The 17,260-nt window shown below is 43.7% G+C and overlaps 1 protein-coding gene and 1 long non-coding RNA gene across 2 annotated transcripts; one reads left to right on the top strand and one right to left on the bottom strand.

Annotated features, from left to right (window-relative positions):
- Positions 1-3,947: 3,947 nt before the first annotated feature.
- Positions 3,948-5,385, bottom strand: LOC127927133 (uncharacterized). Its single transcript, XR_008126247.1, has 5 exons — positions 5,070-5,385; positions 4,761-4,904; positions 4,458-4,595; positions 4,190-4,402; positions 3,948-4,024 (listed from the first exon to the last, which is right to left on the bottom strand). It is a non-coding gene; the product is annotated as an uncharacterized LOC127927133 (long non-coding RNA).
- A 718-nt stretch (positions 5,386-6,103) lies between these two features.
- On the top strand, positions 6,104-15,534 carry LOC127927129 (E3 ubiquitin/ISG15 ligase TRIM25-like). The gene is made up of 6 exons (XM_052512917.1): positions 6,104-6,729; positions 7,153-7,248; positions 8,550-8,783; positions 11,393-11,552; positions 11,678-11,737; positions 15,393-15,534. The coding sequence occupies exons 1-6, from the start codon at positions 6,133-6,135 to the stop codon at positions 15,470-15,472; spliced, it is 1,227 nt and encodes a 408-aa protein (XP_052368877.1). The 5' UTR covers positions 6,104-6,132; the 3' UTR covers positions 15,473-15,534.
- The last annotated feature ends 1,726 nt before the right edge of the window (positions 15,535-17,260 follow it).

Raw genomic sequence — 17,260 nt, 5'->3', positions numbered from 1 at the left:
CCGCGGCCACCATAATCTGGTGGTCCCAGCGCGCACGACCCACGTGGAGTTCCAGGTCTCCGGTAGCCTCTGGAACTGCCGATCTGCGGCCAACAAGGCAGAGTTCATCTCAGCCTATGCCTCCCTCCAGTCCCTCGACTTCTTGGCACTGACGGAAACATGGATCACCACAGATAACACTGCTACTCCTACTGCTCTCTCCTCGTCCGCCCACGTGTTCTCGCACACCCCGAGAGCTTCTGGTCAGCGGGGTGGTGGCACCGGGATCCTCATCTCTCCCAAGTGGTCATTCTCTCTTTCTCCCCTTACCCATCTGTCTATCGCCTCCTTTGAATTCCATGCTGTCACAGTTACCAGCCCTTTCAAGCTTAACATCCTTATCATTTATCGCCCTCCAGGTTCCTCGGAGAGTTCATCAATGAGCTTGATGCCTTGATAAGCTCCTTTCCTGAGGACGGCTCACCTCTCACAGTTCTGGGCGACTTTAACCTCCCCACGTCCACCTTTGACTCATACCTCTCTGCCTCCTTCTTTCCACTCCTCTCCTCTTTTGACCTCACCCTCTCACCTTCCCCCCCTACTCACAAGGCAGGCAATACGCTCGACCTCATCTTTACTAGATGCTGTTCTTCCACTAACCCCATTGCAACTCCCTCCAAGTCTCCGACCACTACCTTGTATCCTTTTCCCTCTCGCTCTCATCCAACACTTCCCACACAGAGGGAGAGAGAGGGAGAGAGAAAGCTGTACTCACTCCCTATGTGTCTGTGTGCACCCAGGAAGACCTCAGCCTCCAGACCCAGACTGTAGACCATCACATGAAGCACTCAGAGACACGGGTCCTTACAGCCTCCAGACCCAGACTGTAGACCATCACATGAAGAACCCAGAGACACAGGTCCTTACAGCCTCCAGACCCAGACTGTAGACCATCACATGAAGCACCCAGAGACACAGGTCCTTACAGCCTCCAGACCCAGACTGTAGACCATCACATGAAGCACTCAGAGACACAGGTCCTTACAGCCTCCAGACCCAGACTGTAGACCATCACATGAAGCACTCAGAGACACAGGTCCTTACAGCCTCCAGACCCAGACTGTAGACCATCACATGAAGCACCCAGAGACACAGGTCCTTACAGAGCAGGAAGAAACACGACTGGATCTCACAGGATCCATTCACTCCTTCCCACAAGGGGGGTCGGTTTATGACAGTCTTAAATACCTCTTCCCCACTTTTTCCTCTCTCTACCCTACTGATGTTACATTTGCAAAACCCTTGGTTAACAGAGATTCTGGGAACATCAGAAGTTGGGGGAAATGAACTATATTCTGGTAATCCGAACAATTGAACATATGCGGTGGTACTTAATGAATATGATGTCAGTTCGGTTGTCATCTGAGACATTCTCATCAATGATGACAAACTCTACAGTGGAAAGTCTACACATCAGAGTTATCGGATTCACATGGAATTAATGTTCAATTTAAATATTAAATTATTTGTGATGGGATGAAATGTTATTTTAGCTTCTAAAATGTGAGATTTGTGTTTTCATAAGAATAGGGCTGCTCAATCAGTGGCCCACCCTTTGGATGGGCTATAACACTTTTCAAACACACCCTCCTCTCTCTTCCTATATAAGCCCTTGACGACTATATAACCTCCTGTCCCAAAGATGTGAGGACGACGGTCCTATGTCAGAATGGTTCAGATAATAACTACAGAACGAAGCCAACATCAGCGTGAGCTTTGGTTGCAAATGGTATGAACGTTGAACTCTTATTCACTACAGAAGGGATACCTCCTAGCCGTTGAGTTAGCAACAGTATCAGCAAACGCAGGTTAGGAAGGAACAGACAGAGTATCCTCTCTACCACACAACAACGTTACTACAACGTATTTAATTTACCAGCAGAGACATTCTTCTACCACCAACCACCAACCAGAGACATTCTTCTACCACCAACCTACCGAAGCGCAGCTGAGAGTAAATATTTATTGCATTTGGATCAGATGCTGTATTGGAATGGATCAGATGCTGTATTTCCGATGGCACAGCTTCTCCCTGTGTTCCTCAGTCTTCCCGCTCTTTCACTCAAACCCAGCCCCCCGTTCTTTGTGTAACCAGCTGTCATATCTGTTCCGCCCACTAGGGACGTTTTCCTTTATGACCTAATTTGTAATCAAGGTATGATTCATTGTGTGTATGTGTGATTAGTTAGGTATTTAGTAAATAAATAATTAAACCCAGTTTTGTATTTGCTGATTCTAATTGTTAGCCAGGGTTCGTGTAGATAAACAAGAATTTACAACTTTCAGATGAGACGGAATTAAGATGACAATTGATATTGACTGCTATTGATGTCAAATATTACTAGGTCTTTAAGAGTTTATTCGGAAGATAACAGCTCTATAAATATTATTTTGTGGTGCCCGACTCTCTAGTTAATTACATTTACATGTTTAGCTCAATCAGGGAATATTAATTACGGAGAAATCATGTTATAGAATAGCATGTCATATCACTTAATCTGGCATAGCCAAAGACATGACAAGTTGTTTAACCTCTTGCTCCTACCTGGCACGCAGGCGTCCCATCTAGAGCTCTGGAAATGCAAATGCGCTACCATAAATGCTAATAGTATTAGTTAAAACTCAAACGTTCATTAAAATACACATGCAGGGTATTGAATTAAAGCTACACTCGTTGTGAATCCAGGCAACAAGTCAGATTTTTTAAATGCTTTTCGGCGAAAGCATGAGAAGCTATTATCTGATAGCATGTAACACCCCAAAAGACCCGCAGGGGACGTAAACAAAATAATTAGCATAGTCGTCGCTACACAAACCGCACAAATAAAATAGAAAACATTCATTACCTTTGACCATCTTCTTTGTTGGCACTCCTAGATGTCCCATAATCACTATTGGGTCTTTTTTTCGATTAAACCGGTCCATATATAGCCTAGATATCGATCTATGAAGACTGTGTGATAAACGAAAAAAATTTGCGTCTTATAACGTAACGTCATTTTTTTTATTAAAAAAGTCGACGATAAACTTTCACAAAACACTTCGAAATACTTTTGTAATGCAACTTTAGGTATTAGTACACGTTAATAAGCGATAAAATTCATCAGGAGGCGATGTAAATTCTATAGCTGTCCGTCTCGAAAAGATGTCGGAGACCGGAGGGAATCGGTTCCCTTGATTCGGTTTGACCAAGAATCAAGGCTGAATCAAATGACAAGACTCTAGACATCATGTGGAAGCAGTAGGCACTGAAACCTCGGCCTCATGTAATTCGGTTCACTTTGAACAATTCCTGGAAGTAGCGCAAGGATATTTATTTCCATTTTCAGTGATCAGATTTTCTTGCACTTTTCGATGAAACGCACGTTCTGTTATAGTCACAGCCGTGATTTAACCAGTTTTATAAACGTCTGAGTGTTTTCTATCCACACATACTAATCATATGCATATACTATATTCCTGGCCTGAGTAGCAGGGCGTTGAAATGTTGCACGATTTTTAACAGAATGTTCGAAAAAGTAGAGGGTCGACTGAGTTTTTAAGGACAGTGACATCAGAGCAATATACAATAAAGGATATAAAAGATGACATGTTTAGAGGGGTTGAACTCTGTATATGGCTCAGAGGGAGGTCAATCACTTTGTACCTTGACCTTAACACTGATAGCAGCAACAACAACCACAGCAGAGAAGTTGGCTGTCGACAGACAGACAGACAGACAGACAGACAGACAGACAGACAGACAGTTTACTATGACTGGATGAAGGGATGCAGTGTTGAATGCTTCCTTTAGGTCTCCTGGTCTCTTGGGATTTAAAGAGGTTTCACCTAGTCAGCTCAGGGATTCAAACAAGCGACCTTTCAGTTACTGTCCCTAAACCACAAGGGAACATAGACAGACAGTCTCTAAACCACTAGGATACCTGTCACCTTGACAGTGTGTCTCTATACCTCTCAGTCTCTAAACCACTAGGATACCTGTCACCTTGACAGTGTGTCTCTATACCTCTCAGTCTCTAAACCACTAGGATACCTGTCACCTTGACAGTGTGTCTCTGTACCTCTCAGTCTCTAAACCACTAGGATACCTGTCACTTTGACAGTGTGTCTCTATACCGCTCAGTCTCTAAACCACTAAGATACCTGTCACCTTGACAGTGTGTCTCTGTACCTCTCAGTCTCTAAACCACTAAGATACCTGTCACCTTGACAGTGTGTCTCTGTACCTCTCAGTCTCTAAACCACTAGGATACCTGTCACCTTGACAGTGTGTCTCTGTACCTCTCAGTCTCTAAACCACTAAGATACCTGTCACCTTGACAGTGTGTCTCTATACCTCTCAGTCTCTAAACCACTAGGATACCTGTCACCCTGACAGTTTGTCTCTATACCTCTCAGTCTCTAAACCACTAGGATACCTGTCACCTTGACAGTGTGTCTCTGTACCTCTCAGTCTCTAAACCACTAGGATACCTGTCACCTTGACAGTGTGTCTCTGTACCTCTCAGTCTCTAAACCACTAGGATACCTGTCACCTTGACAGTGTGTCTCTGTACCTCTCAGTCTCTAAACCAATAGGATACCTGTCACCTTGACAGTGTGTCTCTGTACCTCTCAGTCTCTAAACCACTAGGATACCTGTCACCTTGACAGTGTGTCTCTATACCTCTCAGTCTCTAAACCACTAGGATACCTGTCACCTTGACAGCGTGTCTCTATACCTCTCAGTCTCTAAACCACTAGGATACCTGTCACCTTGACAGTGTGTCTCTATACCTCTCAGTCTCTAAACCACTAGGATACCTGTCACCTTGACAGTGTGTCTCTATACCTCTCAGTCTCTAAACCACTAGGATACCTGTCACCTTGACAGCGTGTCTCTATACCTCTCAGTCTCTAAACCACTAGGATACCTGTCACCTTGACAGTTTGTCTCTATACCTCTCAGTCTCTAAACCACTAGGATACCTGTCACTTTGACAGTGTGTCTCTGTACCTCTCAGTCTCTAAACCACTAGGATACCTGTCACCTTGACAGTGTGTCTCTCTACCTCTCAGTCTCTAAACCACTAGGATACCTGTCACCTTGACAGTGTGTCTCTATACCTCTCAGTCTCTAAACCACTAGGATACCTGTCACCTTGACAGTGTGTCTCTGTACCTCTCAGTCTCTAAACCACTAGGATACCTGTCACCTTGACAGTGTGTCTCTGTACCTCTCAGTCTCTAAACCACTAGGATACCTGTCACCTTGACAGTGTGTCTCTGTACCTCTCAGTCTCTAAACCACTAGGATACCTGTCACCTTGACAGTGTGTCTCTCTACCTCTCAGTCTCTGAAGACACCCAGCCACGGTTAGGATTATTAGAGAAGCTTTTCCTGCTGAAAGGGTTGGGGTCTGGTTTCAGAAATAATGTATTGTATATGTCCATAACCCCGTCCACCTATAAGATGTGGGGGATCTGTATGACTAAGAAGAGACACAAAGAACTCTGATTGTAAAACGTCTTCTCTTTTTAGTCCCAGATATGTCTAGGGTTACTGCTGAATGTAGTACCTCTAACCCTGACCCTAGACCTGTCAGTAATGACCACACTGTAATGTAAAGTGTTCCATTCTAGGGTTACTGCTGAATGTAGTACCTCTAACCCTGACCCTAGACCTGTCAGTAATAACCACACTGTAATGTAAAGTGTTCTATTCTAGGGTTACTGCTGAATGTAGTACCTCTAACCCTGACCCTAGACCTGTCAGTAATGACCACACTGTAATGTAAAGTGTTCCATTCTAGGGTTACTGCTGAATGTAGTACCTCTAACCCTGACCCTAGACCTGTCAGTAATAACCACACTGTAATGTAAAATATTACCTCATTCTCAATGATCAGTCAATACATACAGTATTCAGTAGACTTCTACCTCTCTGCACTCCTCCTTCTCTCGTTCTCTCCCTCCAACCCCTCCCTCCCTCTAACCCCTCCCCTCTGGCAGAACCAGGAAGTCCCTCCCCCTCGCACAAAATATTTTCTGAGGAAATTAAACTGATCTGAGTGTCTGTGTCGTCTCTCTGTGTGAGAGTGAACAACCGTCCAAATGGCTCAACAGGGAGTTCTGCTGGACCAGGACCAGTTCTGTTGTTCTGTCTGTCTGGATCTACTGAAGGAGCCGGTCACTATTCCCTGTGGACACAGTTACTGTAGAATCTGTATTGAGGGCAGCTGGGATCAGGATGATCTGAAAGGGGTCTATAGCTGTCCTCAGTGCAGAGAGACCTTCACTCCATGGCCTAATCTGAGGAAAAATAACATGTTGGCTGAGATAGTGGAGAAACTGAGGAATACAGGACTCCAGGCTGCTCCCCCTCCTGCTCTGTGCTATGCTGGACCTGGAGATGTGGTGTGTGATTTCTGCACTGGGACCAGAAAGCAGAAAGCCCTCATGTCCTGTCTGGTGTGTCTGGCCTCTTACTGTGAGACTCACCTCCAACCTCACTATGAATCTCCTGCTTTCAAGAAGCACAAGCTGGTCAAAGCCACCGCACAACTACAGGAGAAGATCTGCTCTCATCATGACAAACTGCTGGAGGTTTACTGTCGTACCGATCAGCAGTGTATCTGTCTGCTGTGTGTGATGGATGAACATAAAGGCCATGATACAGTGTCAGCTGCAGCAGAGAGGACTGAGAAACAGGTAAGACCAGAACAACTTGTTGGTGACTGTCTGATAAACAAAGAATTAAAGATACAGTAGGAACTAAATCTGTTTGAATATGAGATCATTCAAATGAATTCGATCCACAAATATGAACACAAACCTTGAGTATATAGATATGTTAACCCAGATTCTCTAAATGTATCACCATTTTCTAAAGTCAAACACTATTATCATTCTGAATGGCCTTTTATGAGTCCAAAGTTCAGTCTCAACCCCTTGATACATGTAGGCCTACCATAAAAACTATAATCATTCACATAGCAACATAATATTATATTGTAAAGGGACTTCCTCAGGATTCTAGACCTTCCTCTCTATGGGTCCTATGTCACATTACTATACTATTGATCTACTGGACTAATAAAGCTTGATAGCTCATTGAAGAGTGATTCTCCACAGAGGCAGCTGGGGATGAGTCAGCAGAAGGTCCAGCAGAGATTCCAGGAGAGAGAGAAGGAGCTGAATGAGCTCCAACAGGCTGTGGAGTCTTTCAAGGTGAGTATTGTTGACCAGATGAGACACACCATTTCACTTCTCTCCTCCAGTCAGAGAGAGAGAGAGAGAGAGAGGCCCCTATCCAATCCCACTGACCCCACTGTTGGGAACAGGCTGTCTGGACCCCTTTCAGAGAATAGACTGGTTCATGTAACCGACTGGGCTGCCTCATCACATAACCATGAGTAACCATGACTGACTCATGTCCCCTATACATTAAAATTGAACTGTCTCTCTCAATTGAATTACATTCATAGGGCTTTATTGGCATGGAAATATATGTTTACATTGTCTATTTCACTTGCTTTGGCAATCAGAAATGAACAGTAAACATTACACTTGGAAGGGATTTGGGGGATGGGGGAGGGTCTATTAGAAGTTAGTAGGACTCTTTTATTTTCTCAGAAGTTCTGAGTTAGGTAGGAGGATTTAGAGTGGTGTAAACCGTGATTGAACACACTCCAGAATGTTTTTCAAATGTTTTTCAACCATAGCTACAGTATTGGTAGTCTCTTATGGTCAATTTTCCAATGATATGCCTTCAAATACGTCACAATGCTGCAAACACCAGAAAGTGGGAAACGACAGAAAGTGTTGGCTCTCTCCTTGCGCATTCACAGCCATATAAGGAGACATTGGAACACAGTGCCTCAAAAATCTGTCTCACTTCCTGTATGACATTTCATCTTGGTTTCGCCTGTAGCATTAGTTCTGTGGCACTCACAGACAATATCTTTGCAGTTTTGGAAACGTCAGAGTGTTTTCTTTCCAAAGCTGTCAATTATATGCATAGTCCAGCATCTTTTCGTGACAAAATATCAATCATGGATGATATATATATACCAATAGGTGTTCTGTACCTGTCTGTCCAGGAGGGAGGATAGTAGAGCAGGACCAAGAGGTGTTCTGTACCTGTCTGTCCAGGAGGGAGGAGAGTAGAGCAGGACCAAGAGGTGTGCTGTACCTGTCTGTCCAGGAGGGAGGAGAGTAGAGAAGGACCAAGATGTGTTCTGTACCTGTCTGTCCAGGAGGGAGGAGAGTAGAGCAGGACCAAGAGGTGTTCTGTACATGTCTGTCCAGGAGGGAGGAGAGTAGAGCAGGACCAAGAGGTGTTTGGTACCTGTCTGTCCAGGAGGGAGGACAAGGCCTGGTGGACCTGGAGAGCAGAGTTCTGACTCAATGAGGTGCAGAGAGGCTACTGAACCTACTGTCTTTCTCTCTCTCTCTCTGTCTCTCTGTCTCTCTCTCTGTCTCTCTGTCTCTCTCTCTGTGTCTCTGTGTCTCTATGTCTCTCTCTCCAGCGCTCTGCACAGTCAGCAGTGGAGGTCAGTGATCAGATCTTTACTGAGCTGATCCGCTCCATTGAGAGAAGTAGCTCTGAGGTGAAGGAGCTGATCAGAGCCCAAGAGAAGGCTCAAGTGAGTCAAGCTGAAGGACTCCTGGAGCAACTGAAGCAGGAGATAGCTGAGCTGAGGAAGAGAAGCACTGAGCTGGAGCAGCTCTCACACACAGAGGATCACATCCATTTCCTCCAGGTAAATAAACTGTCTTGTTACATGTGATATGAAATTAACTTCATGTGAAACTATTCATCTCATGTTGTCCTGTCTGTCTCTCTCTCCCTGTCCGTCCCGCTCTCTCTTTGTCAGTTCCTCTCTCTCTCTCTTGGTCCGTCCCTCTCTCTCTCTCTCTCTCCCTCTGTCCGTCCCTCTCTCTCCCTCTGTCCGTCCCTCTCTCTCTCTCTCTCTCTATCCGTCTCTCTCTCTGTCTGTCCCACTCTCTCTCTGTCTGTCTCTTTCTCTCTCTGTCCGTCTGTCTCTCTCTCTGTCCATCTGTCTCTCTCTCTGTCCGTCGCTCTCTCGCTCTGTCCGTCCCACTCTCTCTCTCTCTGTCCGTCCCTCTCTCTCTCTCAATTCAATTCAATTCAATTCAAGGGCTTCTTTGGAATGGGAAACATGTGTTAACATTGCCAAAGTAAGTGAGGTAGATAATATATCAAGTGAGGTAGCAAGTGAGGTAGATAATATATAAAGTGAATATATAAAGTGAAATAATCAATAAAATTTAACAGTAAACATTACACATACAGAAGTTTCAAAACAATAAAGACATTACAAATGTCATATTATATATGTATAGTGTTTCAACAATGTACAAATGGTTAAAGGACACAAGATAAAATAAATAAGCATAAATATGGCTTGTATTTACAATGGTGTTTGTTCTTCACTGGTTGCCCTTTTCTCGCGGCAACAGGTCACAAATCTTGCTGCTGTGATGTCACACTGTGGTATTTCACCCAGTAGATATGGGAGTTTATCAAAATTGGATTTGTTTTCGAATTCTTTGTGGATCTGTGTAATCTGAGGGAAATATGTCTCTCTAATATGGTCATACATTGGGCAGGAGGTTAGGAAGTGCAGCTCAGTTTCCACCTCATTTTGTGGGCAGTGAGCACATAGCCTGTCTTCTCTTGAGAGCCATGTCTGCCTACGGCGGCCTTTCTCAATAGCAAGGCTATGCTCACTGAGTCTGTACATAGTCAAAGCTTTCCTTAATTTTGGGTCAGTCACAGTGGTCAGGTATTCTGCCGCTGTGTACTCTCTGTGTAGGGCCAAATAGCATTCTAGTTTGCTCTGTTTTTTGTTAATTCTTTCCAATGTGTCAAGTAATTATCTTTTTGTTTTCTCATGATTTGGTTGGGTCTAATTGTGCTGCTGTCCTGGGGCTCTGAAGGGTGTGTTTGTGTTTGTGAACAGAGCCCCAGGACCAGCTTGCTTAGGGGACTCTTCTCCAGGTTCATCTCTCTGTAGGTGATGGCTTTGTTGTGGAAGGTTTGGGAATCGCTTCCTTTTAGGTGGTTATAGAATTTAACGGCTCTTTTCTGGATTTTGATAATTAGTGGGTATCGGCCTAATTCTGCTCTGCATGCATTATTTGGTGTTTTACGTTGTACACGGAGGATATTTTTGCAGAATTCTGCGTGCAGAGTCTCAATTTGGTGTTTGTCCCATTTTGTGAAGTCTTGGTTGGTGAGCGGACCCCAGACCTCACAACCATAAAGGGCAATAGGCTCTATAACTGATTCAAGTATTTTTAGCCAGATCCTAATTGGTATGTTGAATTTTATGTTCCTTTTGATGGCATAGAAGGCCCTTCTTGCCTTGTCTCTCAGATCATTCACAGCTTTGTGGAAGTTACCTGTGGCGCTGATGTTTAGGCTGAGGTATGTATAGTTTTTTGTGTGCTCTAGGGCAACAGTGTCTAGATGGAATTTGTATTTGTGGTCCTGGTGACTCTCTCTCTCTCCAGAGTTATCAGTCTCTCTCTCTCTCTCTCCAGAGGTATCAGTCTCTCTCTCTCTCTCTCTCCAGAGTTATCAGTCTCTCTCTCTCTCTCTCTCTCTCTCTCTCTCTCTCTCTCTCTCCAGAGTTATCAGTCTCTCTCTCTCTCTCTCTCTCTCTCTCTCTCTCTCTCTCTCTCCAGAGTTATCAGTCTCTCTCTCTCTCTCTCTCTCTCTCTCTCTCTCTCTCTCTCTCTCTCTCTCCAGAGTTATCAGTCTCTCTCTCTCTCTCTCTCTCTCTCTCTCTCTCTCTCTCTCTCTCTCTCTCTCTCTCTCTCTCTCTCTCTCTCTCTCTCTCTCTCTCTCTCTCTCTCTCAGAGTTATCAGTCTCTCTCTCTCTCTCTCTCTCTCTCTCTGAGTTATCAGTCTCTCTCTCTCTCTCCTCTCTCTTATCAGTCCTCTCTCTCTCTCTCTCTCTCTCTCTCTCTCTCTCTCTCTCTCTCTCTCTCTCTCTCTCTCTCTCAGAGTTATCCAGTCTCTCTCTCTCTCTCTCTCTCTCTCTCTCCAGAGTTATCAGTCTCTCTCTCTCTCTCTCTCTCTCTCTCTCCAGAGTTATCAGTCTCTCTCTCTCTCTCTCTCTCTCTCTCTCTCTCTCTCTCTCTCTCTCTCTCTCTCTCTCTCTCTCTCTCTCTCTCTCTCTCTCTCTCTCTCTCTCTCTCTCTCTAGAGTTATCAGTCTCTCTAGAGTTGTCAGTCTCTCTCTCTCTCTCTCTCTCTCTCTCTCTCTCTCTCTCTCTAGAGTTATCAGTCTCTCTAGAGTTATCAGTCTCTCTCTCTCTCTCTCTCTCTCTCTCTCTCTCAGAGTTATCAGTCTCTCTCCAGTATCAGTGTATCTTCAGACTTACCCAGCATCGTTGTCCGTCCTCTTCAGTACTTTGGAGATGTGAGTAAGACTGTGTCTGAACTGAGAGAGAAACTAGAAGACTTCCTTAAAGGAGAATGGACCAAGATCTCCACTACAGGTGTGTTGAAAACAAAAAGAACATCAACTTTAGACCATTGAAAGTTCCCTACTAGTCATATACATGTGGAATATGGTCTGATGATAACATTCCCTCTCTCTGTCAATGTGTTTGTGTGTCTGTAGTGAATATAGTGGATGTTGTACTGCCTCCAGAGCCCAAGACCAGAGAACAGTTGTTACAATGTGAGTCTCTTTATTGTGAAGTAACTAACAGTCTCTTTTTACTGACACTCCTAACAATCCCTCTAGAAATATATAGCAATAGTAGATATAATCAAAGACTGGGTATCTATCTGACTCCTCATATTTCTCTGATTTGATCTCTGCTGTGCTCTAATCAAAGACAGGGTAGATACAGTATCTGACTTAACTTATTGTTCTGACTCCCCTCATTGGTCTCTGCTCTTCTCCCAGATTCCTGTCAGCTCACACTGGACCCAAACACAGCACACACACACCTCTCTCTGTCTGAAGGGAACAGAAAGGTGACCAATACAGGCCAAGTCCAACCATATCCTGTCCATCCAGACAGATTCACCAACTGGTACCAGGTTCTGTGTAGAGAGGGTCTGTCTGGACGCTGTTACTGGGAGGTGGAGTGGACTGGTGTTGTTGTTATAGCAGTCTCATATAAAGACATCAGCAGAACAGAGAGAGATGGTGTATTTGGACTCAATAACAAGTCCTGGAGTTTACAGTACTATAGTGGTGGTTATTGTTTCAGTCACAATAATGTTGTGACTAAAGTATCAGGCCCTCAGTCCTCCAGAGTAGGAGTGTACCTGGATCACAAGGCAGGTACTCTGTCCTTCTACAGTGTCTCTGACACAATGACCCTCCTCCACAGAGTCCAGACCACATTCACTCAGCCCCTCTATCCTGGGTTTTGGCTCAATGGTACTATGGTTAAATGGGGTCCACATAGATACTAGTCATGCTGGTGTAGACTGCTGAGCTGGTTAAACTGTAGCAGGGTCTGGATACTAGTCATGCTGGTGTAGTCTATAGCTGAGCTGGTTAAACTGTAGTAGGGTCCACATAGATACTAGTCATGCTGGTGTATGGTTAAACTGTAGTTGCTGGTGTAGTCTATAGCTGAGCTGGTTAAACTGTAAACTGATTTGTTATTCATTCAAATTCAATACAATGTTTTAATCTTGTACATTTCCATGAATCATGATGTCTGGTGTTGATGTATATTGTTTGTCATTCAGAACCATTGATATGTTTTCTCAGTTGGTTCTCTGTCTCTATGTAATTCTCCTCAGTATCATTGATCAGCTTGTTGGCTCGGTCCTAATTGATGTGTTCTCTGTCACCTGGAGCTGCATGGAAAATGGTCCAGGAACTAAAGGACAATTCAGGACTAGTCAGCCCACTACAAGCTGGTATCACTTACTTTCTACTAAACTATATGGTCTGGTTTCCCAGACACAGATTAATCCTGGTCCTAGACTAAACTGTATGTTCAATGTAGATGTCCAGGAAACCAGCCCTAAATGTGTCACCTTTCATCCTCCCATACTGCTCAGTCCAGCAACATTAAACCTGTCCAGCAGGTGGTGCTGTTGACCAAACAATAAAACCAGCAGATATCTTGACTTGCCACTCAGTATATCAGTAATGTTCAGAATAGTACTTTAATATCATTGGAGATTGATGGTCTTTTTAATCCACTATCCAGAGTCAGGAACAGATGAAGTTAGGTCTGCTACTGTTCAGTGATTAAATATGATTTATGGTGATGGGAAATAATAAAAAACACTCAACTTCATCTAGTAATAGTTTTCCTTTGTTATTTATTCCAAGGTGTGTCTTTAACTTGTAAATGTATTGTGTGGAGGTGAGCTAGTGGTGTGGCTGATAGAATAGAATGAAAAGGGAGGAGGGGAGGACTGAAGGGCTGTTCAAGAAACCAGATGAGGAAGATGTTCAGGGGAATTACTGTCTCTGTTCCAAATGGTTCCCTATTTTCTACGTAGTGCACTACGGTGCTTCTGACCAGGTCTAAAGTAGTGTTCTACTTAGGGAACAGGGTGTAGATTTATTACAATATCATGCTTTAGTGTTTGGCACAAAACACTTTCTGTCTGTCATCCCCCAGTTCTGTTAAGACTTCCTCTCATTGAACTGGGCCTCATTCTAAATGGTCACTTTGTATTGATAGTCCATACTGGTCTTTACTATGGTTCTACATACAGTATCTGTATTGATAGTCCATACTGGTCTTTACTATGGTTCTACATACAGTACCTGTATTGATAGTCCATACTGGTCTTTACTATGGTTCTACATACAGTATCTGTATTGATAGTCCATACTGGTCTTTACTATGGTTCTACATACAGTATCTGTATTGATAGTCCATACTGGTCTTTACTATGGTTCTACATACAGTATCTGTATTGATAGTCCATACTGGTCTTTACTATGGTTCTACATACAGTACCTGTATTGATAGTCCATACTGGTCTTTACTATGGTTCTACATACAGTATCTGTATTGATAGTCCATACTGGTCTTTACTATGGTTCTACATACAGTACCTGTATTGATAGTCCATACTGGTCTTTACTATGGTTCTACATACAGTATCTGTATTGATAGTCCATACTGGTCTTTACTATGGTTCTACATACAGTACCTGTATTGATAGTCCATACTGGTCTTTACTATGGTTCTACATACAGTACCTGTATTGATAGTCCATACTGGTCTTTACTATGGTTCTACATACAGTACCTGTATTGATAGTCCATACTGGTCTTTACTATGGTTCTACATACAGTACCTGTATTGATAGTCCATACTGGTATACAGTATTGGTAATGGTTGTACTCCCCCATGGAGTGATGATAGAGGGATGTGAAAGAGGAGAGAGGTAATGGTTGGACTCTCCCATGGAGTGATGATAGAGGGATGTGAAAGAGGAGAGAGGTAATGGTTGTACTCCCCATGGAGTGATGATAGCGGGATGTGAAAGAGGAGAGGTAATGGTTGTACTCCCCATGGAGTGATGATAGAGGGATGTGAAAGAGGAGAGAGTAATGGTTGTACTCCCCATAGAGTGATGATAGAGGGATGTGAAAGAGGAGAGAGGTAATGGTTGTACTCCCCATGGAGTGATGATAGAGGGATGTGAATACAGAGGAGAGAGGTAATGGTCTGTACTCCCCCATAGAGTGATGATAGAGGGATGTAGAGAGGAGAGAGGTAATGGTTCTACATACTCCCCCATAGAGTGATGATAGAGGATGTAGAGAGGAGAGAGGTAATGGTTGTACTCCCCATGGAGTGATGATAGAGGGATGTGAAAGAGGAGAGAGGTAATGGTTTACTCCCCATGGAGTATGATAGAGGGATGTGAAAGAGGAGAGAGGTAATGGTTGTACTCCCCCATGGAGTGATGATAGAGGGATGTGAAAGAGGAGAGAGGTAATGGTTGTACTCCCCATGGAGTGATGATAGAGGGATGTGAAAGAGGAGAGAGGTAATGTATTGTACTCCCCATGGAGTGATGATAGAGGATGTGAGAGAGGAGAGAGGTAATGGTTGTACTCCCCATGGAGTGATGATAGAGGGATGTGAAAGAGGAGAGAGGTAATGGTTGTACTCCCCCATGGAGTGATGATAGAGGGATGTGAAATAGGAGAGAGGAAATGGTTGTACTGGACTTATTATTATTATTATTATAGTATTATATTATTATTAAATGTACAGTTCATCCCATAGCTTAACATGGGTAATGCTCCCTCCCTCCTATAAGAGTCATTGATGTGTTGGATGAGATGGGACCCTGCCTTCACCTGGGGATATTTGTTGGATCCGTCACAACAGGTGATGAGGACCTCATCCTCAAGCTGCACAAAGAAAGCCAGGGACTGCAGTGTGCGCCAGTCTCCAGCAGGGGGCATTAAAACCCTATGGACCTGAAAGTGACTGCAGTGTGCTCCAGTCTCCAGCAGGGGGCAGTAAAACCCTATGGACCTAAAAGGGACTGCAATGTACTACAGTCTCCAGCTGGGGGCAGTAAAACCCTATGGACCTGACACGGACTGCAGTGTGCTCCAGTCTCCACCAGGGGGCAGTAAAACCCTATGGACCTGAAATGGACTGCAGTGTGCTCCAGTCTCCAACAAGGGGCAGTAAAACCCTATGGACCTGAAAGGGAAAGTGAGGAGTAAAAATCAAAGTTGAATTTACATTGATGTTTCCACGGAGACCTGAATCATATCCACGAGGCACCAAACTGAAGAAAATGAACTGAAACACGAAGGGACTAACTGAACTAAAATAATTATGTTGCTAAATGTTTTGCTACAGTGTTCTCTAACGAATAACACCCTGGATTCAAATACTACTTGAAATCTTTCCAACACTTTGAGCATTTCCTTTGTCCTCCAGGTGGACGGGGTTTGTTTGTACTTTTAGGACTTTTGTATTGTCTCCATTACAACAAACTCAATCAAACACTGCTTATTAAGTATTCAACATTATTTTAACGCAGGTCTGTTTCCAACTGCATCAGGTCAGCTATGTTGATCAGTACTGTCCCAGGGATGCTGGGAGCAGAGATGAACTCCCTGACCTGGTACCACCTATGGAGTTGTCATTTTAATATCAGTTTAACCCCATTACTGCTATAACGCATAAACCATGTTAATAGAATGAAATGGATCCAGGTTCCATTTATTCTACAATAGATTTACTGCCTGTGGAACACTTCTCCAAAGTGGTCTGAAATCAAGATGACTGCAGGTCTGAATCCTAAACTAATGGGGAAATGGATCCATCTAATAAGATGGTATTTAGAGATATGGAGAAAAACATCACAAAATGTACTATTGGGGTGAACAAATTCCATTAACATACATACAGGGCATTCAGAAACATTTTGTTACGTTACAGCCTCATTCTACAATGGATTAAATAAATCATGTTCCTATTCAATCCACACACCATACCCCATAATGACATCACAATACCCCATAATGACATCACAATACTCCATAATGACATCACAATACTCCATAATGACCTCACAATACTCCATAATGACCTCACAATATCTCATAATGACAAAGCGAAAACATGTTTATTTTTTATTTTTTGCAAATTATTAACCGAAATACCTTATATAAGTATTCAGACCCTTTGCTATGAGACACGAAATAAAGCTCCGGTGCATCCTGTTTCCATTGATCATCCTTGAGATGTTTCTACAACAGGGTTGGGGTCCACCTGTGGTAAATACAATTGATTGGACATGATTTGGAAAAGCACACACCTGTCTGTATAAGGTCCCACAGTTGGCAGGTCATGTCAGAGCAAAATACCTCCCTGACCAAGGCCCTTCTCCCCCATTGCTCAGTTTGGCCAGACGCCCAGCTCTAGGAAGAGTCTTGGTGGTTACAAACTTCTTTCATTTAGAATGACGGTCATTGTGGTCTTGGGGACATTCCATACCGAAAACATTTAATGGTACCCTTCCGCAGATTGGTGCCTTGACACAATCTTGTCTCGGAGCTTTACAGACAATTCCTTTGACCTCATGGCTTGGTGATGAAACAAAGATTGAACTCTTTGGCCTGAATGCCAAGAGTCACATCTGGAGGAAACCTGGCACCATCACCACGGTGAAGCATGGTGGTGCAGCATCATGCTGTGGGGACGTTTTTAGTGGCAGGGACTGAGAGACTAATCAG

Source organism: Oncorhynchus keta, unplaced genomic scaffold (assembly GCF_023373465.1).
Source record: "Oncorhynchus keta strain PuntledgeMale-10-30-2019 unplaced genomic scaffold, Oket_V2 Un_contig_954_pilon_pilon, whole genome shotgun sequence".
Lineage (NCBI taxonomy): Eukaryota > Metazoa > Chordata > Actinopteri > Salmoniformes > Salmonidae > Oncorhynchus > Oncorhynchus keta.
Note: the sequence above shows the minus strand (reverse complement) of the source record. Positions and strands in the feature narration are given on the sequence as shown.